The following is a 26,842-nucleotide window of genomic DNA, read 5'->3' on the forward strand; positions in this document are numbered from 1 at the left end:
TGTCACAACACTCAGGTTTGACTTCAGGGGTATTCGATGGAGCAATTTCCACCATTGAGGAGTCGTTGGTGGTTCACTCGTGGCACGATTGGGGGGTTCTGGAGACATTTTTTAGTTCCTTTTTGGTAAGATCATTACATGGTTCAATTTCCTTATCAGAAGTAGGGATCTTGACTGTGGTTTTCATAATTTTCTCTGGTAGTAAATCCCCTTCACCTTGATCGACCAACAGGGGGTCCATTTCATCATTTGAGAGTGACTCATACCGATTTGTCATTGACACTGTGTCACATAAGCCTGTAGTTGTTTCACTTGCAGCCAAAACCAATTTTTCCCCTTTATGTGGATTAAGCACGTTCTGATCCGTTTTTATTTTCCTTAATAAGGGAATAGTTGTAAAACCATTCCAAACACTTGAGGTACTGTCCTCTGTGTCCTTCGGGTCTGATGCTTCGTTCTCTGAGACTGTAACAGGGTCATCAGTGCTAACAGGTGGGGCCGTATTAGACGGAGCAAAAGTATCCTCGGCTGTTGGGAATGCAGTTTTCGGGCAGAAACGTTTTAAATGGCCGAAATCATTGCAGTTAAAACATTTCAGTGTTCCCATCGACACGTACACCTGTTACTCGTGTCCATCTATGCGAAATTTAAAGACCACATTAAGCACTTTATCGACGTTAGACGAGGGAAGCACAATGTACGCCTGTCGCCTGAAAGACATCACGTGTCGAGCCTGCTCGTTCCGGCATCGTAAAGGTACCATTGTAACCTGAGAGACTGCGGTCCCGAATAGAGATAATTATTTTACCAGTGCTTCATTTTTGATGAAAGGTGGGACATTACTGAGTACAATTTTGGTAATAGTTGTGGCGAGAGGGGAGGCTAAGATGAAATAACCATTTTCAGTTGATATTCCAGTCAAGACGATGTCCTGAACTAAAAGATCGTCCAATACAAAAACAACTACTCGTTTGTTCATGTGAGAGGCTGCGCAGACTTCTTCAAACCCAACCATATTACCAATGGCAGAAACAATGTCATCTACACTGACCTCGTTAGGAGGAACACACACAACGCAATTTTTACTCGTCAAGGCCTCATAGGCCGCGTAGCGGGAACGTGTCAACATTCTTTGATTTCAACGAACGGAAGTAAGGGGAGGCGAGGGGAGGGAATGAGGGGAAAGGTCATATAACCGCTCAGATGTGTGTCTCGCCGTATGAGACGTGAAACAAAAAACACACCCGTAATAGAGGTAAACAGGAAAACACTCGATAACGGAGTGGGCTACCGGCTCGAAGCTTACCTACACCACAAACTGTGGGCTCTCTGTCTCGCTCGCTCTCTCTCTCTCTCTCTCTCTCTCCCTCTCTCCCTCTCTCTCTCTCTCTCTCTCTCTCTCTCTCTCTCTCTCTCTCTCTCTCTCTCTCTCTCTCTCTCTCTCTCTCTCTCTCTCTCTCTCTCTCTCTCTCTCTCTCTCTCTCTCTCTCTCTCGTCCCAAAGAAGAAAAGGGGAAAGGTAAGGGAACGAAAAATATAAATACAAAACCGTTATGAACCACGTGGGGAAAAGGGGTGGGGGTGGGAAAGGAAGGGACAGGAAGAAAGGCGAGTCGAGAAGATGGGGGGTGGGAGCGGAAAGCGAAGGGGGAAGAGGAAAAAAGAAAATGAAAATATTAAATGGCAGGGGAGAGAATAACACTGGACTCCACTCAAACTCACACCGCCGCCATGACACAATGCACCACACATCAGCAGGGGGCACCAAAAAACACAGACACGGACAGACACGGACAGACACGGACAGACACAGACAGACACACAGAGGTGGAGAGAGGAAGGAGGGTCAGGAGAGAGGAGAGGAGGGAGCAGATCAGATCGGTGCAGATCAGTATATAATAAAAGCAGATCACACAAAAAGGTGAAACAATGCGATATCATGAAAAAAAAAATTCACATTTTCAGCAGGCAGACCAGATGACACAGAGGCACCGCACGAAACCACGGGGATGCACCACAGACGTGTGGGGCCTGAAATTTGTACTTTGATGCGTTGACCAGTTTCTACAAAGGAGAATCGGATGTATTTTTGGTTGTGTTTCGCAGAGTGACAGTGGGTACTTTTGCCCCATGACTTAACACCGTACGTAGCATGGGGTAACACAGGTGACTGAACTGTGTACATAATACCTTGTCGTTCACTTCACCTTACCACGTCACTCACTCGTCACTGAAGCGTCCTCATTGTTCCATAATGAAAGAGCCTCTCGTATCAGTTGTTTGGGAAGAAAGCTGGGAAAGGGATTTGGCATTGAAGTAACCAGCTCGTATGATTTGGGGGTGTTCTGGAGTTTTAAAGGGGTGGGTGGATGGTTAAATGCTGGTGGACAAGAGCTTGTAGCTGGTATGCAGATGTTGATTATTTTACAAAGAGTGTTGCCCTTTTTAATTGGGATGGAGAGTTCAGTGGTATTGTCATTTTGTACTAAATGTTTCATATTATTGGCTGTGGGCTGACAGGATTGCCGAGAGGTATGCACACTTTGCCTCTAAGCTGTCGATCATGGGTTCAAATCCAAACCCACTTAAAAACGGTCATTCCGGTGTTTCACAGTCAGGGTGATTAATCAATGTGTGTGCCATCCCTTGGATGGATGTTAAAATGACGTATGTCCCATCTGTGATATTAGTTGATGGACATGAAAGATCCCTTGGTGTCCTTTACAAAGAGGTGAGCTATTCCCAGCACCATGGCCAAATTCTAAACTCTTACCCTCACTACTGCTGGGAAGGTAATGGCAAACAGCCAAGCAGGAATGACCTCAGGCCAAGAAACTGCTTTGGCAGAACCAATGTCCTGAAACACACCAACATGATTTGTTGATTGGGGGAGGGAAGAAGGGAAGGAATGGGGTGAGGGTTTGGTGATCTGTTTAGAACCATGTATCGATTGTGTGTTGTGTGGATTGTTGGAAGATTGCTTCATCTTCCTCTTTCACACATGTGGTACTCTTTACTGTTTCACAATGCACTACTCTTCCACTATTTTAACAGACTGCTCTCATTTCGACCACTCCTTCATTCCTTGCCTAAAAAATCCAACTGTTACAGCGTTTCTTCTCTCCATTCTCTGAATTCGCCTTTATTGCATCCATCAAGAAACATGTTTAATCGCATCTTTGACCTAAAACTTAAAAAAAAAAAACCCCAGTTTGCTATGAATGTTCGCTTTCCAACTTCAGTGCCAACTCACCCCTCACTCTCAAAGCAACCATCCCACTCTTCTCCCTCCAAGCCTCCCTCTCACCTCTCTCAAAAACTCCCCCCTCACCTTTCTCCCAGCATTCATCGCCCTCACTCATGCTTCTCAAAGTTGCCCCCCCTCTCATCCACAAAGCTGCCGCCTTCCATTGCCCTCTCTCCTCGATCTCTTCGCTCCACCTCCTCAAATCCTCAACTGCCTTCTTCCCCCTCTCTTGTCCCCCTCCCCTCTCTTGTTCCCCTCCCCTCTCTTGTCCCCCTCCCCTCTCACCCAGCACCACAGAGCCTTTTCTCCTCCTCATCCGGCCCACTCCCCTAGCTATTCTGCAATCCCACACTCTTTCAACAACCCTCCTTAGCACCCCCCCTCGTCCCTTGTCCTACCGTCCCCCTCCCCTCCCACCCCCTGCACCCAAAGCCTCCTCCCCTCCCTCTTCATTAACAGTGTGGACCTCAAATATCCGGGGCCTTCGCTCAAACCTTTCAGATCTTTCCATACAGGTTGCCACTGACAAACCAGACACAATCTGCCTAACAGAAACTGTCCTCACCCAAGACGTGTCTGACTCCCAAGTATCTCTCCCTGGTTACTCCCTCCTCCGGTATGACAGACCTGAGCCTCGTCCTGGTGGAGGAGTTGCTCTCTTCATCAAAGACTCTATTCCTCACTCTCCTTGCACTGCCCTCACTCCCCCACACCCCCAGGAATACCTCTGGCTACGGCTTCCCCTCCACTCCCACCTCATGTTTATATGTGTACTGTACCGTCCACCTAACAGTGATGACTCCATCTACACCTCACTATTCGAAAACATGGACCATCTTCTATATTCTCATCCAAACTCTCTCTTCCTCATATGTGGCGACTTCAATTGTCATCGTGCCAATTGGCTCGGTGTGGGTACCTCTCTCACCTGATGAGACCATGGCACCTCAGCAAAAGCTTTCTGCGACTCATTGGGACTGACTCAATCTGTAAACTTCCCGACAAGGATCTCAACCAATGGTACTCCATCTCTTGTGGATCTGATTTTGACAAATTTCCCTGAAAATATCTGCTGCTCTTTCTCCACTTCAATCGGTTCTTCTGACCACGTCCTTATCAAAGTGGACATCTCTCTGGCTGTTAGAGAACCACCTCACCACCATCGAGTCTGGCATTTCACTCAAGCCGACTGGCAGGGTCTCCAAGCAGCCATCAAATTTATAGACTGGTCTCCCATCACTACTTTCTCCAACATCAACTCATCCTGGGAATTCTTTCAAAGAAACTTGCTCTCCCTCATGCACAGATTTATCCCCTCTCCTGTTCAGTTGTCCTACCCTTCCTCCCGCCCTTGGTTTACTGAAGCTTGTGGCGAGGCAGTTGTCCTGAAACAACTTGCCTTTGCCTCATGGAAAGCAAACCCAACTGAGGGCAATCTCAGGTCCTTCCATAAAGCTCAGAACAAGTGTGTATCTACCCTCAGGAGAGCCAGAAAATAACATCTTTCTAATCTCAAGTCTGAACTCTCAAACCTCTCTCCCTCCTTAAAATCCTGGTGGCATCTAATCAAATCTGTTTCTGGTGTATGTTCCCCCTCCATCCCCTCCCTTACCTCAAATGGCCGCACTGCTGATACCGCACGTGAAAAATCTGAATGCCTAAATTCGGTGTTTGCAGCTAAATCTTGTGTCCAAAACCCATCACTTTGTCTACCCACCTTACCCAGTCGCTCCCAACTGTCCCTGACTCTGTGTCCTTTTCTCCTGACAGGGTGGAGAGCTTGCTTTCAAACCTCGACTCAAATTCTGCAACCGGTCCAGACGGCATCAACCCACGTGTCCTCAAAGCCTGCTCTTCTGCTCTTGCTCACCCTCTCTCTGTTCTATTCACCCTCTCATTTGCTCAAGGTCATCTGCCATCTGCTTGGAAATCAGCAAACATCACTGCCCTGCATAAAAAAGGTGCAAAAACAGATCCCTGCAACTACAGACCAATCAGCCTTCTCCCAATCATCAGCAAGGTTATGGAATCCATCATCGGTTCAGACATTAAATCCTTCCTCTTCTCCAATGGCTTGATTTCCGATCATCAATATGGTTTCAGACCAGGTCACTCTCTACCCTGGATATGCTGCTTCTGCTCTCCCAACAATGGATGGAGGTCCTCAATGCCAGACAGGAAATCCGAGCCGTATCCCTGGACATATCACGAGCTTTTGACACGGTCTGGCACCCTGCCCTGTTCCCCAAACTCTCTTCCCATGGTATCCAAGGCCAGCTCCAGTCATGGCTCGCAGACTTCCTTTCCTGTCACAGCCAACATGTGGCCCTTAATGGAGTTCTTTCATCCCCTCTCCCTGTGCAGGCTGGACTTCTCAAGGTAGCATTCTGGGCCCTGTTCTTTTTCTGGTTTTCAGCAATGATCTCTCCAACTCTCTGGAAAATCCTCTATATCTCTTTGCTGATGACTCCACCCTCTGCCGTACCATCTGTCATTCCTCAGACCGGCAAGCAGCAGCTTCTTCGCTCACTGCAGATCTGGATAAAATCACAAACTGGTCCAACACGTGGAACATGTCTTTCAATCCGGACAAATCTCAAACTCTCACTATGTCTCTCAGAAAGGACCGTTTAGAACCCCCCCCCCCATCCACTTTCTTAACAATCCTCTGGAAGAAGTCCTTTTTTTTCAAGCTTCTTGGTCTCACTATCTGCCATGACCTTTCCTGGGAAAGCCACATTTCAAACCTCACCTCCAAAGCCAGTCGCCGACTGGGAATCCTCTGTCGTGCAAAGTCTTTCCTTGGCCCACCTGAGTTCCTGACCACTTACTAAGCTTTTGTGCACAGCCTGATGGAGGACTGCTCTCCCCTCTGGGCTGGTGCTCCTGCCTCCCACCTTTCTCAGCTTCACGCTGTCGAAACCAGGGCATTTCGGATCATCGGCATCTCCTGCAATGAGGCTGAGTCTTTGGGCCTCTCACTCAATCACCGCAGGTTGGTCGGTGGTCTTTCTGTCTTCTACTGTCTCCTCTCCAGCCTCGCCCCCCCCCCGCTCTCTCTGCGATTTGACCCCACTGCATTTCCGCAGAGTGCTCAAGTTCCTCCAACAACCCCCTTCTGGTAAAACTACCAAAATCACGAACCACTGCTCACCTTCACTCTTTCATTCCTCTTTTTTCCTGCCTTTGGAAGAAACTCCCTCACCCTATTCATTCCCATTCTTCCCTCCAGGCCTTCAAAACAGCTGTTCACCACCACCTCTTATCATCCCCCATCCAAATCCTCGATCTTTTCTACCCCCAATAATCCACCCAAGCCCACATCCTTCAAATTCCCTGCTTTCCTTCCTGAAAGTCCCTGTAATGTCCATCTTGTATTCCCCATGTTCCCCGTCCCATCCCTCTCCCTTCCACAGTCTCCTAATGTCTCTGTTCCCCACTGTTTTGTCCTTCCCACTCCCGCCCCTCTTGTCTCATGCCCCCCCCCCTTGCTGTGCATTGTGTGTTAGCTCTCACACGAGCCCCGACAAGACATGCAAAAAAAAAAGAAGTGGTGAAGTGCATTTCAAATGTAGCCAATTCAGACAGCTGTTGCATTTCAGTGAATATAAATGTGGTTGAGGATTGACTTCTATATCTCTGGCACGGAGAAGAAGGGGAGCCCTCTGCAGGCTGGAGTATTTGCAGGTCTTCTTAGTGAGAAAATGAACAAAGCTCTCCGAGGCTTGGCTTTCGTGCCATCATTTGAGCCCACCATTCACTTGGGGAGCTCGAGTAAAGTTGAGGGTTGTTCATCTTTTTTTCTCGGAGGTGCCAACACATTGTTCGAGATGCAGCCCCATGGTAGATTTTTTTGGCATGCATATTTTTGTGATATTTAGGGGAAAACTGGGGTGCAAGGAGACACACAAAGTATTGTGACATCCTATTTCACAGCTGTTCAAACGGCCAATGGTTTTCATTGCCATCGAACTGGCAATGAAATAGAATAAAGAAAATAAAAGTGGGTCATTAAAGCTTGGGTAAAACACTCATCTTAGTTTTTAACTCCGTAATGTATTTTCTTTGTTTCACTTGCTCCTCTTTCGTTTAATTTGTCACTTTTTCACTTTGCACTGTTGGTCATTGACGTCATCCTCATACCATCCCAGTACAGCTTACTGAGTGAGCTGCTTAAGGGATTACTTTGATAAGACAAGACAAGACAAGCTCAAACACAAAAAGAAGAGGAAGGGGAAACCTGGAAGGGGATGAGCATAAATAAAACTGGAAGGGCATTCAGTCGAGCGCATAGCTCCACCAAGTAATGCCTGATCCACAAGAACATGTCGGGCCCAATACATTTTTGAAATATCATGCTATACAGTACTACATCGTTTTCGGTCCTGTCTCTTAATGGTGAAGAATCAGTTTAAAAATTGTAGTTGTCGGATCCGTATCCGGATCTTCACCAAAATCTAATCAGTTTGTCCTTGTATTGGCTTTCGTGGCTTCCGTGCCATCACTTGGGAACCTGTCCTAACTGTATGGATCGCCATCACATCATCACATCACCGAACCTGTCCACAAAATTTGATGTTGTTCCGTCCACAACCTTTTGAGATATCCTGTACACAGACTAACAGACAGACAGAAAGGGGTGAAAACATAACCTCCTTCACCTTCGGTGGCAGAGGTAATAAAAGCAAAAGAAGGTGAGGGAGAAAGGGGAAAAGCAGAATAACCTGGAAAATAAAGAGAGGGCTCATGGGGGTAGAAAATATCATGAGTACAGATTTGGAGGGTGGGGAGATTTTTTTATTTTTTTTATTTTTGTATACCCTCTCGAGGCTCGTATGAGAGCTAAAAGTGAGCGATTTCAGAATATTGTGATTATTTTAGGGCCTTGGTTTTCACAGCATGAATATATTGAAGGTGTGAGGCAGGTTTTGAAGTCTTCAAACTGTTTCAAGAGAAGAAGGTTTATTTCAAGCAACTAATGTCAGGTTTACCAGTAGTGGCCTCGATTGAGGGATTTGTTGACGTTGGCGATCCATACAGTTCGGCACAGGAGATGAAATGTTGTTGGCAGTGTGCTGGAACATGGAGACAGGGTGAAGGGACATGGGATGGGGGTGGGGAAACATGGAGAGGGGTGATGAGGAGGGGATGGCACATGGGGGAAATCAAAGAGGGGATGGGGCATTGGGAAAGAGAAGAGGGGGAGGGTGTGGGGAAAGAGAAGATGACACGGGTTGTGGGAGAAGAGGAAAAAGGATGGGTGTGTGGGAAACAGAGAGGGTGTGGAGTGTAGGGAAAGCAAAGAGTTGGTGGTGAGGGGTGGGAGATTTTAAGAGGGGGGAATGGGGGTAGATTGACATGGAATGGGGGACACAGATCATGGCTGGGAGAATGGGGTAGTCCAGCGGAAATGTGAAAAAGCATGTTGGGACGTCATTATGAAGTTTTTTGGTTGATTCATCATTTCTGAGCTATCCTGAATCAGAATCATCCGGGTGCCAGACTCTCACCCTTAAGGAATTTTTTTTCGAGGCGAAAAACAAAATGGCCACGACCGACTTTCGATAAATTCTGTTTTGGGCTATATCTTCACTTCTAATGCACTTACAAACACAATTTTGGTGTCCACTACTATGTTTTCATGGTCAAGGAATCCGATAATGATAAAATTGAAGGTGTATGTATATATATATATATATATATATATATATATATATATATATATATATATATATATATATATATATATATATATATATATATATATATATATATATATATATATATATATATATATATATATTGTTGTGGTTACCAGATTCGCAAACCACCATTCAGGTCCCTTAGGTGAGGTATCTCGGTAAGTGCATGTGTAGTTAGGCCCAAACCCGTTGTCTAGTGGGAATACATGTCATTTATGCGAGCTGCGACTCTTCAGGATAGCCGTTTTTCTTTCACTATCTTTATTTTGGACCAACCGCCATGATCACAACCACAACATCAACCACCAACCACAACCACCGCTTCACCACAACCGCCACGACCTTCCCGTCACACCTCGCCACCGTAGCATCGCCACCGTTCTTGCCCCGCTGTGGGTACCGGTGTTGGACTCATGCAGAACGCGCGTCGAACAGCGTGTACAAAATCACGGATTTTCTGCTTCAAAAACGGATCAAAAACGACACACGCCCACTTTTTGCCGTCCAATCGGTGAGCGAGGGGCGATTTGGCCCCGCCTCCAGAACGATCGATATATGCAAATTTGTGGATCAAAAAGCCTTCACGCCCACTTTTTCTCGGGCCAATGGGGAGCGAGGTGAAAGGTCAAAGGGAGGGGGTCAAAGGCAAAGTTACGGGGGGATAAAAGGACGGTGTTCGTCAGTCAGAGAGAGTCAGCAGAACGAGAACGAGGAGTCGGAACGGGGGAGTCCAAAGAAGAGTTCAGAGAGGTCGGTCGGAGAGTCAAGAAGAGGAGAGTCGGAAGCAGAGGGTCAAGACTTCGCGGGCGGTGGAGCTGCTCGTCGTGTGCGTTGGAGTCGGAACGGAGGGGACGGAGCTGTGGAAAGGCGGCGACACCAGACGAGGGGGTGCTCGCGTCGTGCAGGAAGCTGCACCCGAGGGAGGCCGACAGCGCGACCTGGCCGAGGTGGAGACGCTCGTCGCACATAATAAAGATCCTCTATACCCCGAGCATCAGCAACCCCCTCCTGTTTCCCCCCGCGCTGAGATAGTGCGACCAAGGGGGCCCCGTTCCCACCCCCTGCCAGGCACGGTCCACGAGGCCCGCGGGTTGCGGGGCCACCGCCGCTCCGCGTCTCATCACCAGACGGGTAGGCCCGACCCGGTCTCGGCCCCAGGCCTACCTCATTCTTGAGGGTATTTCTTTTCCTTGGTTTTGGGTATGTGTTGTCGGCGCCGTCTGTGAAGTAGAATTGTATAAGTGTTGCCGTGTGCTCGGTAGTCGGTATTAGCTCTGCACTGTGTTTTCACTTTTATGTTTGCTTTTTGTGTAAATGGAATTGTGTTTTCTTTTTTTGTGTGCATTTGGTGGAATTGTATTTGTGTGCTTCCCGTGTGCCGAGAATAAACGTGCTTTATTGTTGAACTGTTCTCCCGCTTCGCTTCGTCTTTTCCTCCATTGAATCCCCATCTTGCTTCACGTAAAGGGTTGGTAGTGGGCTGAGTACGCCCGATAATTAATCGAACCGTCGAGGTCGACGATAACACCGCTCGGTTATTCTGATAGAACGGAACGGGTCGCTTAAGTGGCCCGTGTCCGAAGTCGACCTGCGGCGAGGTGCGATCGCCCGGTCTACCCTCCGCGTGGGTACTTAGGTAGTTCGAATTTGGCGAGCAACCCTATCCCACGCGGGGGCTGATTGGCTCGATCGCGGTGAGACCGAAAGGTCCACCCGTGACTGGTTCCCGGCGTTAGTCCGAGAGGGTCACGACTGGATTGTCCGTCCGGTGGGCGACGTGCCGCGATTCGAGTTACGTGGCCGTTCGCACGCCGGCGGGCGCGAGATCCGTAACACTGGTGTCAGGAGTGGGATACAAATTCATCGCCCTCCTCGCGGCACTGGTATTGGAGAGCGGGACAACAGGCTCTCCTGTCTCCAGCGAAATTCACGGGAATCGGTCCAGGGGTGAGAGAAGCGACCCCCGATTCCCTCCAAATTACGAGCGATTCAAATTAACCCTTCACGAGAAGCAAGATGGCGTCTCAAGGCGAGCGGGTGCCGGGTGGATTAGGTATGTGTAATAGTAATGTAGAGTCCATGGTCCAGGATGGAATCCCCGAGCAGGAAATGTTGATTGTGCAGGAACACGGACTCGCCCAACTGAACCCAGGGCCCGAGGTGGGTGCGGCAGCGGCCGCGGTGTATGACGCCTCCCCCCCCCTCTCCACCAAGACCCTTCCCCAACCCTTGCCGAAACGGCTCAGCTGAGTGCATCCAACATGGCCCAGCTATGCGCCATGCTGGCGGCAATGAACAAACAAATGAATGAAGTGAAAACGACGATGGATACAAATACAAATGAAATGAAAAACGAAATGAAAGACATGAACGAAAAGATGGATACAAATACAAATGAAATGAAAAACGAAATGAACAAGCAAATGAATGAAGTGAAAACGACGATGGATGCGAATACACAGCAAATGAGGGAAGAAATGAAAGAGCTGCGGGGTGAGACGCAGAACATGGGCCGATGCCTGCAGGCGGGCATGAAGGCCGTGACCAGGGAGCTGGGAATGGCGACTTCACGTGTGGGAGCAAACGAGCTGGGTGGGGGTGCAACGGCTGACAGGCCCGCGGTGGAGGCGGGTATAAAAAAAATTCGTGGAACGTGTTGGGCGAGGGTCGTGACGATGACCGAAAGGGAAAAATTAAATGGGGAGACCAAAACGTGTGAGACGAGACACGAGGTGACGACAAAGGAAATAATAATAGTTGAGACAAGGGAGGTAAAGGGTGAAGAGTTGGCAGTGACGGTAGCCGGGAAGGGAACGACAGAGGAGAGACTGCACGGTGAGGACGGGGTAAGTGACGCACACACACACACGGAGGTAGTGGAGGATAATGGGGGTGAGCTCGCGGAGCGTGCAGGGACCCGGTGTGAGCAGCTGGATGGCCTCCTCCAGGAACGAGGGGAGGGAGTATGCCTTGAGGCGAGTCACGACCAGGTGAGTTCGGTCGTGCTTTGCGAGGTTGAGGTGACGAGTGCTGTGGACGGGTGCACGGAGAGCTTGGGGGGTATAGAGGCCCCGGAGACCCTTGTGGGGACACGAATCCCCAGTGTGGTTGTCCCTGTGTGTGTGGTGCAAGGTGTGAGTGCGTCCCCGTGTGTGGAAGCGACCCCGTGTGTGAGTGGTGTGGTGGCGATGGTGCCGGAGTACGTGCTTCCCAGCACGCCGTGCGTGGGTGAGGCACCGTGTGTGAGTGAGGCCGTGTGTGTGAGTGAAACGGCCAGTATGAGTGAGGCACCACGTGTGAGTGGTGTGGTGGCGATGGTGCCGGAGTACGTGCTTCCCAGCACGCCGTGTGTGGATGAGGCACGGTGTGTGAGTGAGGCACCGCGGGTTAGTGCCCCCGCGTGTGTGGGTGAGGCACCGTGTGTGGATGAGGAACCGCGGTTGAGTGCCCCCGCGTGTGTGAGTGAGGCACGAGTGAATGGAGCACCACGTGTGAGTGGTATGGGTTATGCAAGGGAGACCGTGTGTGTAAGAGAGCGGTATGAGAGGGAGATGTCGGTTGGCATGCGGGAGCACGCAGCCGCGTCTCCCGGTGTGAGTTTAATGGTGTGGACTGTGTGCGTCGTGACACGCAGGTGTGCGTGGGTTGAATGGAGACGACGACGGCGACAGAGGAGAGAAAGCCGGGTAGCGGCTGTAGCTGTTTCAAGGACCGTGCCGGGTTCACCCAGCAGTGAGCACGCGGTTCGTGCTGTGCAACGCACGAGACCGCCACGTGCTCGCTTGCGAGAGTGATGTCCCGGTCCGGAAACGCCAGCGGTGGATTTGCCGATCCCGCGGACGGACAAAGTTTAGGCAGGTAAATGGATTTGGACCGGACGGGTTCTCCACGCGATCGTGTGTGTTAAGCTCCAACGGGCAAAGCACGTGTTCGCGTGGGGAACCCCTCGAGACATGGGGCTTGTTTTTTTTTTATGCGCACGGTGACGTCATGGCTGCACGTGGGGTTGGAATTCGGCAGGAGGGGTATCTCTGCCGGATGGTCCCGTCCAAGGAGGGACGAGGAACACGTGCAGCTGCATGACGTCACGGGCAGGTGCAAAGTGCGCGAGCTCTGAGTTGCCGCGCTGGCGCTGCGCATGTAGAAAAAAAAAAAAAAGGAGCAAGCCTCACTTTCGGGTGTACAGGATTCCTGGGCAAGGGGTGAAAGACCCCCTTGACCTGGGCACAGGATGGAAACTAGTTAGGGGGAAGGGTTAGCTTAGCTAGACCGACTTCATGGGGCAGGGGTAAGTCCTCATGGAGTCCGTGGAATGGATTAGTTAGAGGGATTGTAGCCAGATTTAGGTTGGGAAATAAAATGGGATTATTTTGGAGACAGAGACAGACTTTGGATGTGTAGAGGGGACGTAGTTTAGCTACGTAGTGTTAAAAGGAACGTGCTGTAGTTTAAGGGACGACGTGGGAGCACGAGTTAGTTAGGGGATGTAGTTAGAAGGATGGCAGAGTTCAGCGGTGTGTGTGTGTTGAAGAGTTGGTGAGTTGTGAGGTGAGTACTTGGTGAGTGAGTGAGGCCAGCGGGTCTGTGTGTGTGGAGTGAATGGGGAATGCATGGTGCGATGAGTGATGGGGGGGAGGAGTGACTCCCGCCCAAGGGACCCCGGGGTCAGAGTAAAGTGAGTTAGGGGGTTAGTCAAATTTACAAAACGGAGGTCGTTTTGCTGTTGGTGGGAAAGTAGGCTCGAGACCCATTTGGAGGGGTGCAGGAGCCCTGTTGACGGGCTTGGGAGCGTGGCTGCGAAAGGTGAGTATCGCTGAGTGGGTACCCCGGGCACCAGGCTAGTCGGCCGCGGTAGGCCATGGGCCCATGGGGGGCCGGGATAGAGTAGTGGGCACGGGTGCGCCTGCTTGGTGCGGGGGCCCGGGGCGCCATTAGCCGCGTGGGCAGTGTAGTGGGCACGGGTGACCCTCGGAAAGGGGCCCGGGAGGCCGGCCTGCCACGTGTGCGTTTCAGGGGAGGTGCCATGGGGGGCACTCCCCGGTGTTAGGGAGCTGGTAGGCTCGGAGGCAGTGTAGTGCCCGGGGTGCCATAGCGGGAGAATCGGCAGAGGGTCGTGCCTGCCAAAGGGAGCCACGTGTCCCAGCCAGGAGACCGTGTGAGGGCACGGAGAGAAAATTGGGGGGCGAGGCCCGAAATTGTAAGGACACCAACACAGGCGACGGGAATCTGGGTTGTTAGAACCAATAGTTTAAGCGAGAGGCGCTTGTTGAAAGCCCCGGGGTAGTTTAACAGTTAAATGGTTAGGATAGATTAGGAGATGTACCCCTCCGCACCATCCATCCCCTCGCTGTCGTTGTGGGCCGCTGGACCCACTTGGTGTTAAGATCGCCGAACTCTGGGGAGGCCATTCTGAGGCTTCGTTGGGCCTCGACACAGGACGTTAGCTCTCCCTTATTCCCCTCCGGGAAGGGAACGTAGGGGTTGGGAGTAGGCTAGGTGACAGTATAGGTTAGCCGAACAAGGACGATAAAGGGGGTTAGGGGACGATTTATAGTGGGGAAGTAAAAATAAAAACAACAAAAAAAATAAGTGGGGGCTAAATTGGTTTTTCACAAATTAAGGGAGTGGGTATGTACAGTGACAGGCAAAGGCGATAGGTTGGGAGGGAGACAGGTAGGTAGGTCCGAGCCCGCCTTCCGAGTGGCCAGCACCACCGCACTCCCTCCACCAACCTCCACTGAACGGCAAAGGCTGGCCAACTTCATCGGCTGGCCGTGTTTTGCTTCAAGGCGGAGGCCGGCCAACTTCATCGGCAGCTGTGTGCTGCAAGGCCTGTGCCGGCCAGTTCATCTGCAGCTGTGGTACTTCGAGGCCTGTGCCGGCCTGGTTCTGTGGGTTGAGTTTGCCTGCAGCGGCCTTCTTCTGCGGGCTGTGTTTGCCTGCTCACCTTTGCCATGCCATGCCCACTGCCCATGTTCACCAGCCCCGTTCAATTTTTGCTTTGCCCCCCCCTGTTCATTTCCATGTGCGCCAGGATCCGCAAGGCAACAGTTTGCAAGCTGCGAGAACTGCCCTGTTGGCAGCTACAACACGGGCCTGCAGTGGCGGCCCGTGCACCGTGTTTGTGTTCATGCATCCATTCATTGTGCTCATTGCGTGTGCCACTTGAGCTGGCACGGAGACTGCGTTGTGCAGCCCAAGCACCGTTGTGGTTCACTGCGTTCAGTTCAAAAGGGAAGGCCTTGGACTGCGTGTGAGCAGCCAGCCACGTTCCCTGTCACCTGCATTGTTTTGAGCCAGAGACTGCATGCGGGCAGCCTGGCTCCCTGCTAACTGCTTTCTTTTTGCAGAGTCAATGATCCTGGGCCATGGTTTAGTGTAAAATTTGTAAGTTAAGGTAAGATGTACTGTAAATATGAGTGCGCCCCCGGCATGTATGTCTTAGCGCCGGCAATTTTATTTAAGTCGTCCGTGTGAGTGAGTTTGTTTAGATAGTTACGCAGCCCTTAGGTTATTTATTTTGGGGACACGAATACCATGAATGTCGCACTCAGGGATCCGTAGGTAAAATGTACTAGGGGAAAACTACACATGATGGCACACGAAAATTTGACGACTCGGGACGAGTCTGTAAAAAGGGAAGGGGTAGTGTTGTGGTTACCAGATTCGCAAACCACCATTCAGGTCCCTTAGGTGAGGTATCTCGGTAAGTGCATGTGTAGTTAGGCCCAAACCCGTTGTCTAGTGGGAATACATGTCATTTATGCGAGCTGCGACTCTTCAGGATAGCCGTTTTTCTTTCACTATCTTTATTTTGGACCAACCGCCATGATCACAACCACAACATCAACCACCAACCACAACCACCGCTTCACCACAACCGCCACGACCTTCCCGTCACACCTCGCCACCGTAGCATCGCCACCGTTCTTGCCCCGCTGTGGGTACCGGTGTTGGACTCATGCAGAACGCGCGTCGAACAGCGTGTACAAAATCACGGATTTTCTGCTTCAAAAACGGATCAAAAACGACACACGCCCACTTTTTGCCGTCCAATCGGTGAGCGACGCGCGATTTGGTCTCGTCTCCAGCACGATCGATATATGCAAATTTGTGGATCAAAAAGCCTTCACGCCCACTTTTTCTCGGGCCAATGGGGAGCGAGGTGAAAGGTCAAAGGGAGGGGGTCAAAGGCAAAGTTACGGGGGGATAAAAGGACGGTGTTCGTCAGTCAGAGAGAGTCAGCAGAACGAGAACGAGGAGTTGGAACGGGGGAGTCCAAAGAAGAGTTCAGAGAGGTCGGTCGGAGAGTCAAGAAGAGGAGAGTCGGAAGCAGAGGGTCAAGACTTCGCGGGCGGTGGAGCTGCTCGTCGTGTGCGTTGGAGTCGGAACGGAGGGACGGAGCTGTGGAAAGGCGGCGACACCAGACGAGGGGGTGCTCGCGTCGTGCAGGAAGCTGCACCCGAGGGAGGCCGACAGCGCGACCTGGCCGAGGTGGAGACGCTCGTCGCACATAATAAAGATCCTCTATACCCCGAGCATCAGCAACCCCCTCCTGTTTCCCCCCGCGCTGAGATAGTGCGACCAAGGGGGCCCCGTTCCCACCCCCTGCCAGGCACGGTCCACGAGGCCCGCGGGTTGCGGGGCCACCGCCGCTCCGCGTCTCATCACCAGACGGGTAGGCCCGACCCGGTCTCGGCCCCAGGCCTACCTCATTCTTGAGGGTATTTCTTTTCCTTGGTTTTGGGTATGTGTTGTCGGCGCCGTCTGTGAAGTAGAATTGTATAAGTGTTGCCGTGTGCTCGGTAGTCGGTATTAGCTCTGCACTGTGTTTTCACTTTTATGTTTGCTTTTTGTGTAAATGGAATTGTGTTTTCTTTTTTTGTGTGCATTTGGTGGAATTGTATTTGTGTGCTTCCCGTGTGCCGAGAATAAATGTGCTTTATTGTTGAACTGTTCTCCCGCTTCGCTTCGTCTTTTCCTCCATTGAATCCCCATCTTGCTTCACGTAAAGGGTTGGTAGTGGGCTGAGTACGCCCGATAATTAATCGAACCGTCGAGGTCGACGATAACACCGCTCGGTTATTCTGATAGAACGGAACGGGTCGCTTAAGTGGCCCGTGTCCGAAGTCGACCTGCGGCGAGGTGCGATCGCCCGGTCTACCCTCCGCGTGGGTACTTAGGTAGTTCGAATTTGGCGAGCAACCCTATCCCACGCGGGGGCTGATTGGCTCGATCGCGGTGAGACCGAAAGGTCCACCCGTGACTGGTTCCCGGCGTTAGTCCGAGAGGGTCACGACTGGATTGTCCGTCCGGTGGGCGACGTGCCGCGATTCGAGTTACGTGGCCGTTCGCACGCCGGCGGGCGCGAGATCCGTAACAATATATATATATATATATATATATATATATATATATATATATATATATATATATATATATATATATATATATATATATATATATATATATATATAATACCTGTACTGTCTCATATTTTCAAGATGGCCACCATTTTAATATGAAAGATGGCTATTTTGCAGTTCCACTGATCACTGTGAGTAAGAAATTGAATTTGATGAACCCTCAAATATTAATACTACGTCCAATAATTGTCAATGACAGCTGAAGTAACTTACTTGCAATGATCAATGAATTGATGATTATATTGGAATACGATTTTTACACAAATATATCCGGATACATTTGGATAGTTGACTATGACTTTGGGTTATGTCTTAAAGTTTGTATGTACATGTATATGATTTTGAAATTACCTTTTATTTTTAGACAAACAAATATTAACTTTGTTAAGGATGCAATGTTATGGTCAATTATGTTCAATCTTCGTCATCGTTGTCGTGATTTGCAGCTACTGCCCTTGCCATCCATACTTGATGGGATCCAAGTTCGGAGGGTCTGACTGAGTGGCCGGTTTCCATATAATGACTTGATGATGAGTGCGATGTACATGTTGAACAAAGGCATCATGCGATGTGGGCAACGACTTCAATTTCAGAACAGAGGTAATCTTGGAGTTGGCCATCTTAGACTTCCACCACTGATACCGATGTGTGGACATATCACCTTCGACTTTGGAATCATAACAGGCAGCAATGAAGGTAGTTGCCTCAGATATCATCTTTTCCTCGTCTGCTTCCAGCTGACCAAGTAAGGTGGGATGATGTCTGCCCATTAGTACCTTCAGCGCTGTGGCCTTTCCAATGCCAAACAAATACGACACAGTATCGCATCTGATCAGAGCATTACAGCAGGCAGATATTTGGCGATGCTTTTGTGTTTCAGTGCTGTTTGGCGAATATCTACGTTCGCCCTCCCAGTACATGAACTCTCCATGCTGACATCCACTGTCATCTTTTCCTCGAGGTAGAAATGAATCAACACAACAAAGACATCTGTATCGTCGCAGATCACTTTGATGTGTGAGTTACCACTGACACCTGACACAATTCTAAGTGATGGATGATGATGACATCTGCTTCTTCATGGTGTGTTTTCAGATCCTGTCTCTGGAGAGTGGAATTGTTCCATACTTGTACTGGTGTAGGATCTTTTCCGGTGTCCGGTGATCACCAGTTTGGTCTGGTTGTCCACAATGTGGGTCATCAGATACTGACAGATGAAATTGATCAGTTGTACTTTGTTGTAGGCTACATTTAGGACCACTTTTTGCGCTGGAAGTGTTGTGTGTAAGTTGAGTTGATGTTTTCGACTTGAATCATGACCTGTGCGACTAGATCTCGACATTTGTTTCGTGCTGATTTTGATGTACCTGTCGAAAATCAGGTATACGTCACAACACTCCAGATGGTATTTGATGGTTCCCATGAAGTTGATCACATAATCCTCAACTGTACCATTTGTGGGCCAATGTACAGTCCATAACATGGCAGATCCATCGATGATGACAGCATCTTGAACACCTTGGATTCGACTTGATTGCTCAACTTGGAGTTTCGTGTTCAGGATTGCTTTCGACTGAGCCCGCATTGCACCACTCTCATCAAACAAGGAGGCTGGGACATGGGATAGTTCATAAGAGAGGACATCCTTGATATTGTTACGAATCTGTGAGCCATTTGCACACAAACAGACAGCAGCCCCCGCAGTTCAGTTATTTTGATAAGTATGTGTTTATAGTCAGGGTCCCGTCCTTCTGTCTAATGGGAATTACATGTGTGCTGCAGCTTCTTTCTAGTTAGTTTTTTTTTTCATCTTGAAGCCGCACAACGCCAACAAATCTTCTTCGCTCATCGCCTCAGCTCCGACTCCACCCCTTGTCCAATCAGGAAGCTCATCACCTCAGGGCTGGCTCCGCCTTAGCCAGATGGAGTGTTCGGCCCGACCAATGAGGGGCAGCCACTAGTCGCCCGACAACCCCTCGTCCAATCAGGAGGCGAGTGGGAGGGGAAGAAATCCCTCGGACCTTGCAAGAAGAGTAGAGTGGTTGTCAGGACCAGTGTTCGGCAGTGTACAGCAGTCATTGTGGCGATTGGCTTGGTCTTGGTTGTGGTGGCTTTTCGTCTGCGGTCGTGGTGGCTTTTCGTCAGCAGTCCTTCGCGGTGGCTCATCTTGGTGGTGGATGCCGAGCAGCCAGGGTCGTGGGCCCGTGGGTTTTGGAGGCGTGGGTTCGAGTCACACCGTGGTGGTTGAAGTCCGGTGTGACCGCATGAGGCGGAGAGGTACCCGACAAGGCCTTGGTCCCCAGCTCGCCTTTCCCTCCTAGGCTGAGGGACCGAATAAAGAACCCACAGGGTCCATTTCGTGTGTGTGTGTGTGTGTGTGTGTCCGTGGGCTCCGTCTGCAAGTAGAAATTGTAAAATGCTTTTGTTCTTTGTACATTGCTTTTATTTGGATAACTCTGCTCTTTGTGCTCCCCTGCCCCCTGATAAATAAACCCCCCAATTGTTCAATGTACCAGCTCGTTGTCTGTCACTTTCTTTTATTGACCCAGCACGGTGCGTAATGAGAATTAGAGGCCATGTACCATAAGTTGTCATTGGGACCGGCGCGGCTCTGGTAACTCGTGTTCGGTACGCCGGACCCGAGTCGGTACATGCGACTCAGTTCGGACAGAGTCGGCCAAGGGTGTGGTTTCCCTGGTAGCTAGACAGCGTGAGTACTTAGGTAAATTGGAATTAGACAAGGGGACCCTACCTCACGCCGTCGAAATATTGGCGACCATGGTCCTCTAAGGCACCCTTGACCTTTGGAGTTATCCAAGTGTTGCGATCTTTCAATTCCAGTGATTGGTGGGAGACTGCCCGACTGCTCCATCTGGTGGTCGTCCTCCCCACCGAATCCCAGGCCACAACAATATCAATATCCCTGTATTGTTGGAGACATATGACTCGGGTGTAGATCAATTCGGTATCATATACTGGCCTTCCATCCAGCTTGATTCTCTTTTTGGTTGAAGTCATCAGGGTCACTTTCTTGGTTAGTGTCTTGTTGAAGCTTGTTGGCCATCCAGTTTCAAATTCCGCCATCTGTTGTCATCCACTCTTGAGGGAATCATCAACGTTTACCTTGTCTGTCGTATGAAACATAGTAGTGGACACCAAAATTGTGTTTGTAAGTGAATTAGAAGTGAAGATATAGCCCAAAACAGAATTTATCAAAAGTCGGTGGTGGCCATTTTGTTTTTCGCCTCTAAAAAAAATTCCTCAAGGGTGCGAGTCTGGCACCCGGCTGATTCTGATTCAGGATAGCTCAGAGATGATGAATTAACCAAAAAACTTGATAATGACGCAAAAGCACGCTTTGCCCTGAAATGGCTGTTTGGCATCTCAACTATGTCTGAATGTGATGGAGGACAGGGCACGAGCTTGTGAGCGATCCAGGAATTAAACAGAAAGGAAGGGAGAAAGAGGAAGCAGTTTGTGAAAAGGACATTTGTAAATTATATTGGAAAATTCACCTTTATAAAATTATCATTATATTTTGAAGATATGTGATGACTGAGGGAAAGAGAAAGAAAAGGGAAGATGAGGAAATACAAAGTTTAAGGATAAATGACTTACTGAATGAGCTCAAAATGAGAGATAACCCAAGTCAAAAAATATGGAAAAAATAGGAGAAAAAGGAAAAAAAGATACAGCAAGCTGGGAGGCGACATGGGTGGTCGCGACATAATTGCGTACGTCATACAGTTTTTGACGGATCGGACTGACGTTTTTTGACAAAGAGGTTGATTATAGTGCGCATAAAAGCCTGGAAGTCCATTTTTATTTTCGAAAAAATTGATTTTTTAGGATTTTTCTGAAATTTCAAAGTCCCGTTGCTAGGCAACGGTGGTGTCCATAGCAACGGTGCTCAAAAGCATAGAAATAGATCCTGGTATGAACCTACCTGTCAAGTTTCATCAAAATCGGTTGACTCATCTGACCTCAAGAGCTGTCCATTACATACAAACAAACAAACAAACAAAAAATGACGGTAAATAGACACGCGATTTTTGAAGGACTACCATTTAAAAAATAAAACCTAAATCAAAAATCGGCTCAAGTAAAATTTTCTAAATATCTCGAAGTGTTTAATTCCGAAGTCTCGTTTCTCCACATTCAAAACTGTAGGACAAGTATTGAAAATACCGTACGCGGTTTTTTGGCCGCTGCATAGCAACGGGTGGTTGCTTAGCAACGAAACTCAAACGCGCACACTCCCAGCTCATATGGCACCTGTTTGCCAAGTTTCATCGAAATAGGCCTGCTGGTTTGTGCTGTGGAGCCTCGCGTTGCAGACACACACACGCAGACACACACACACACACACACACACACACACACACACGCAGACACACACACACGCAGACACACACACACACACACACACACACACACACACACACACACACACACACACACACACACACACACACACACACCAGACGGAAAACCCGACAATAAGGGTACTCTAGCGACCACCCAATATTTTTTTTTCCTATTTTTTTCCATATGAAAAAAAATATTTCAAATCGTGAGTTTTGGATCAAAAAATAGGAAAAAAAGAATTTTTTTAAGTCCTGGAAATAGTGAAAAGAGAATCCACTTTGGTATGAAAAACAATTAATGAAAAAAATACTTTCGAAATAGCAATAAAATTTTGAAAAAAAAAGTCGGGAAAAAATATTGAAAAAAAAGCACTGAAACCTCCGAAATTTCCAAAATAGTAAAAAAAAAAACAATAGGAAAGGAAACCTATCTTTTGGCTATTTTTGGGGAAAAATAGTTTTCAACTATTACTGAAATACTAAAAATAGCCAAAATATAGGGGGAAAATATATTTTTGATTACTACAAATTGACTAAGGAATGAATGACTTATTATTTAGTTGTGGTATTTTTGAGAATAAACAAGGGATTGATTGGTTTTGAGGCAGCCTGAAAAAGGATGAGTCTGACAAAAGGGGGTGACAACGAAAGATAATGTTTTGCAAGGAGTGAATGTGCAAGCAGACTTGTTGAAAACTGGGCCAACAAATAGCGAAACACACACCAAAACATTGGATAAGAAGCCTTTTTGTTGTTTGTTTGTTGTTTTTAGAGGGTATAAGGAATGAGTTGAAGAAAAGGTGTGGATTTGAATGGTAACAGATGATCAAAGGAAGATGGCGAATGGGTGTGCGAGTTGGGGGAAGAATGGTGAGGCAAGCTGAGGCAAGCTCACATGACCAAAACAACCAAACGGGCATGCAAAAAAACAACGCAACAAGCACACGATATAAATAACAATCAACACAAACAAAAGTGGACAATAATCTAAATAGCAGAGACAAATTTGGAGCAATTTAACTTTGAAAGCAAGTTACTAAGAGAATTCGAGAAGAAAGGCTGCCACTACAAGAATGAGGAAACAAGGTGGCACTTTGGCTACTTCTCTGCAAAGTTTCATTACTGAGAATATTCAAAAGCAATCTGTGGGATGTGAAGTCAGGACTGAATGAAAACAACACAGACAATAAAATTGTTAGCACAAAACAATCCTGTGTCACTCCTCTTTAAAATACCATCTGAAAGTTTTCTGCTTTAATATGGTGAACAAGTATATATGGTTAGAACTATGTTTGTGTGGTTTTGCAGGCCATTTCACACAGGTGGTGTGGTGTGACACCCTCAACGTTGGAGTCGGAAAAGCATTCACAAAGGGACAAGTGTTTGTGGTGGCTCAGTATGATCCCCCGGGAAACATGATCGGTGGTGATAGCTTTGAACGCAACGTCTTACCTGAATTCTCCAAAGGATCGGGATCAATATCGAGTGCAGTTGAAGCCCTCTCTCTAAAAGGTAGAGATTGCATCATTGATATTGCTTTGAATTTTATGTATTTGACTTTTCAATACTATACCAACTGAAGGTTTTGAATAAATTCTGCAAGAACTGATAAAGAACTGTACATCTCTAGTCAAGCTGTAACTTTTTTTTTTATCTGCCAGACTAGCTATCACTCCCAACTATCAAGCCTACTGACCTTTATACCTACTAAAGCAATGTTTTTACCTGCCAGGTGATAACTGCCACAAGACTATTGCTGAAGAATTTGTTGACTCGTGCAATCAGCTACGTGAAAAACATAATTCAAACAACTTGGTGCTCAGTGAAGATCTAAGCTGTGAAGCTCAGGCCTGGGCCCAGGAAATGGTTGCTTTGGGTCATATGGAAATTAAGGAATGTGATTTTGGCCAATGCCTTGGGAAAATGACGCGCCCAGAAGGGAAAAAACCCAAAGGTGAGTGGTCCAAGTGACAAAAATGACTAAATATGTATAATGTATCCGTCATTATCTGTAAACTCGACATACAGAATCATTCCTGGATAATAAAATGTCATGGTGACACAGGTGTGATGGGCCAAATGGCCTTTAAGTCAGATGTCTATGTGCCCTTATTTATGATTGCTTAAGAGAATAAGTAAGCGAATGCAAGTAAGTGATATGTGGATATCAAGAGTACAAATGAGTGCTGTAAAAAAGGCAAAATAATAATTTAAATAAAAAATAATCAGAGTTAAACTACAGTATTTTTCTTCTTATTATTTGTCTTTAACAGACAATTATTCCCACGTTCTTGTGAGGCTGGCCTGGCCAGGGGAAGCTTGGCACAAGTCTTTCACGAACCTAACCCTAATGTTAGGGCTGGAATTTGGAATTTGGTCATGGTGCCGGCTGGATCTCACCTCTTCTTTGTGAAGGAAAAGTCAAACTACAGTATACACTCATATTATCCCTATGAGATTAAAACGTTTGAAGGTCAGGTCAGGTCAGGTATGGGAGCATGTGCCAGAACAGCACGTCGCTGCGTCCACTTTCCGCCGGTACTCCAGGGGCCTCCGTCTGGCCATCCCCCAGGCAGATGCCAGGCCCATCCCCATCTCCTTGAGATGATGGTCAACCTGCTGCAACCATGAGGCATGTGGTCGGCCCACTGGCCTCCTCCACTCATGAGACTCCCTCACTGAGAGAATTTGGTGAGCAGGATCAGCGTCAGGAAAACGAGCCACATGTCCATACAGCCGCAACTGACGCTCACGGACTATGCAGGTAACAAATCTCATCCGAGTCTCTCTCAGCAACCCCTTGTTGGACACAAAATCTGACCAGCGATAGCCAAGGATTCTCCGAAGACACCTGGTACCAAAGGAATTAAGTCTCCGTCTCAGATCCTTGGTCAGAGTCCAAGTCTCGCACCCATAGAGCAAGACTGGAAGTACCAAGGACCTGAAGACTCGGACTTTCATCCTCCCGCACAGGTACCGGCAGTGCCACACCCCATGATCCAGTGAATCCATGACTCCCCAGGCCGGACCCAGATGTCTATTGACCTCTGACTCACAGCCAGCAGAGACATGAATATCACTGCCAAGGTAAGTGAATCTCTCCACGACCTCAACATCCTCACCACAAACAGACACAGACAGGACAGCAGCATCCAAGATGTCACCGAAAGCCTGGATCTTAGTTTTGACCCAAGAAACCCGTAATCCCAGCGGCTCCGACTCCTCATTCAGCACCTCGAGGGCCCCCAAAAGGATATCTAAAGTCTCCGCAAAGATGACTGCATCATCTGCGAAATCAAGGTCAGAGATCTTGACATTCCCAAACGATGCACCGCAACTTGATCTCTCCGACATCCTCCCTAAAATCCAGTCCATACAAGTGCTGAAAAGTGTGGGGGCAAGTACACATCCCTGACGAACTCCAGTAACAACTGGAAATAAGTCAGAGATGGTACCACCACACTTCACAGCACTCTCAGTACCAGAGTAGAGTTCAGACATCAGATCGATCAGTTTTGGTGGCACCCCACGAAGACCAAGAATCCTCCAGAGGATATCCCGATTCACTGAATCGAACGCTTTACAGAGATCAACATAGGCTGCAAGCAGCCCCTGCCGAAACTCTCGTCTGCGTTCGGTGAGGACACGAAGGGCAAGGATACGGTCAATCGTTGACCTCTTTGGTGTAAAGCCTGACTGCTCTGGACGCTGGTGCTCAAGCAGATGGTGGCGAACCCTATCAAGAATTATCCGAGCAAAGACCTTGCCCAGCACTGAGAGCAGCGTCACCCCTCGGTAGTTGTTGCAGTCTTGGCGATCACCCTTCCCTTTCCAGAGAGGGACAACAAGGCCCCTCTTCCAATCAGTTGGGATGATGCCTGTGTTCCAGGCAGAGCACAAAACTGCATGCAACGACACGAGTGCAGCATTTCCACCAGCCTTGAGAAGTTCGGCATGGATGCCACAGATCCCTGGAGCTTTATCTTGTTTCAACTGGTTCAACGCAGCCCGTGTTTCCACAAGCAAAGGTGGACCACAGTTGATTCGAGGGTCAGCAACAGGGATTGTAACACCCTTGACGTCCAACTCGACAGCTGGGGGATCAGCCTGGTACAACCGCTCAAAGTAACCGGCCCAGCGGGCCTTCACTTCAGACTCCTCTGTCAAGAGCCTACCACTCTCTGCTCTAACTGCAGTGCTCCGAGGGATGGGCTTGGATGAACGTAATGCGCGAATTCCCCTGTAAGCGGGACGAGAATCACCTGTCCACAGGTGATGCTCTACCCCCTCACAGATTCCTCACACATAGGCCTCCTTGTCCACCCTCAGTGTACGTACAGTTTTTCGCCTCAGCTCCCTGAACAGCTCAGCTCTGCTATTCAGCCTGGCCCTGCGACTGGTCAATGGTATCCAGTGTTCCTTGAGAGACAAAATTCTTCTTTGCCCTGCGGTGAGCTCAAAGACATCCACCGGCAACATCAAGGACGGTGGTCTTGAAGGCGCTCCACAACTCTTCAGGACCCCCCAAAGCACCCAGACCCCCCAAGTGTCCACTCAACCTGTTCACAAACTCTTCAGCCACTCTCTCATCCCTGAGCTTGGCAACATCCAGCCTCGGCTGGGATGGTACCATTCTCCAGGATTTAATGTGCAGCTTTAGAGTTGCTACAACAAGCCTGTGGTCAGTATTGAGGAACTGAGCACTCCGGTAGACCCTGCAGTTCTGGATCATCCTCCATCGACCGTCAATGAGGACATGGTCAATCTCCTTTGCCACACCGCCAGCGTTGGAATACCAAGTCCAGCGATGAGCTTGTGGGCGCTGAAACCATGAACCAGCCACCCTAAGTCCATGACTTCTTGCAAAGTCAAGGAACTTAGTGCTATTCTGGTTCATAGTTCCTGACCCATGGGGACCAACACACACCTCATAACCATCCCTATCAGTTCCAGTCGATGCATTGAAATCCCCCAAGACTAGAAGTGTATCTCGTCTGGGGCACTGATCAACCACAGACTCGAGTGTGGCGTAGAATGCATCCTTCACGGTGAGATCACTCGCCTCAGTCGGAGCATAAACAGAGACCAGGGAAATGACACC

General features: G+C 48.7%; 1 protein-coding gene across 5 annotated transcripts in view; it reads left to right on the plus strand.

The window, feature by feature from the left end:
- The window catches only part of LOC147024705 (uncharacterized), a 100,133-nt gene that overhangs the window by 62,838 nt on the left and 10,453 nt on the right, over positions 1–26,842 (plus strand). For all 5 annotated transcript variants that reach the window (XM_085884876.1, XM_085884874.1, XM_085884872.1 and 2 more), the window contains 2 exons: positions 23,050–23,253; positions 23,474–23,695. In XM_085884876.1, the coding sequence (XP_085741002.1) occupies positions 23,050–23,253; positions 23,474–23,695 (426 nt within the window). The remainder of the gene's footprint in view (positions 1–23,049; positions 23,254–23,473; positions 23,696–26,842) is intronic.

The sequence above is a fragment of the Eptatretus burgeri genome, chromosome 6 (assembly GCF_056783735.1).
Source record: "Eptatretus burgeri isolate ZD-2024b chromosome 6, Ebu_testis_v1, whole genome shotgun sequence".
NCBI lineage: Eukaryota > Metazoa > Chordata > Myxini > Myxiniformes > Myxinidae > Eptatretus > Eptatretus burgeri.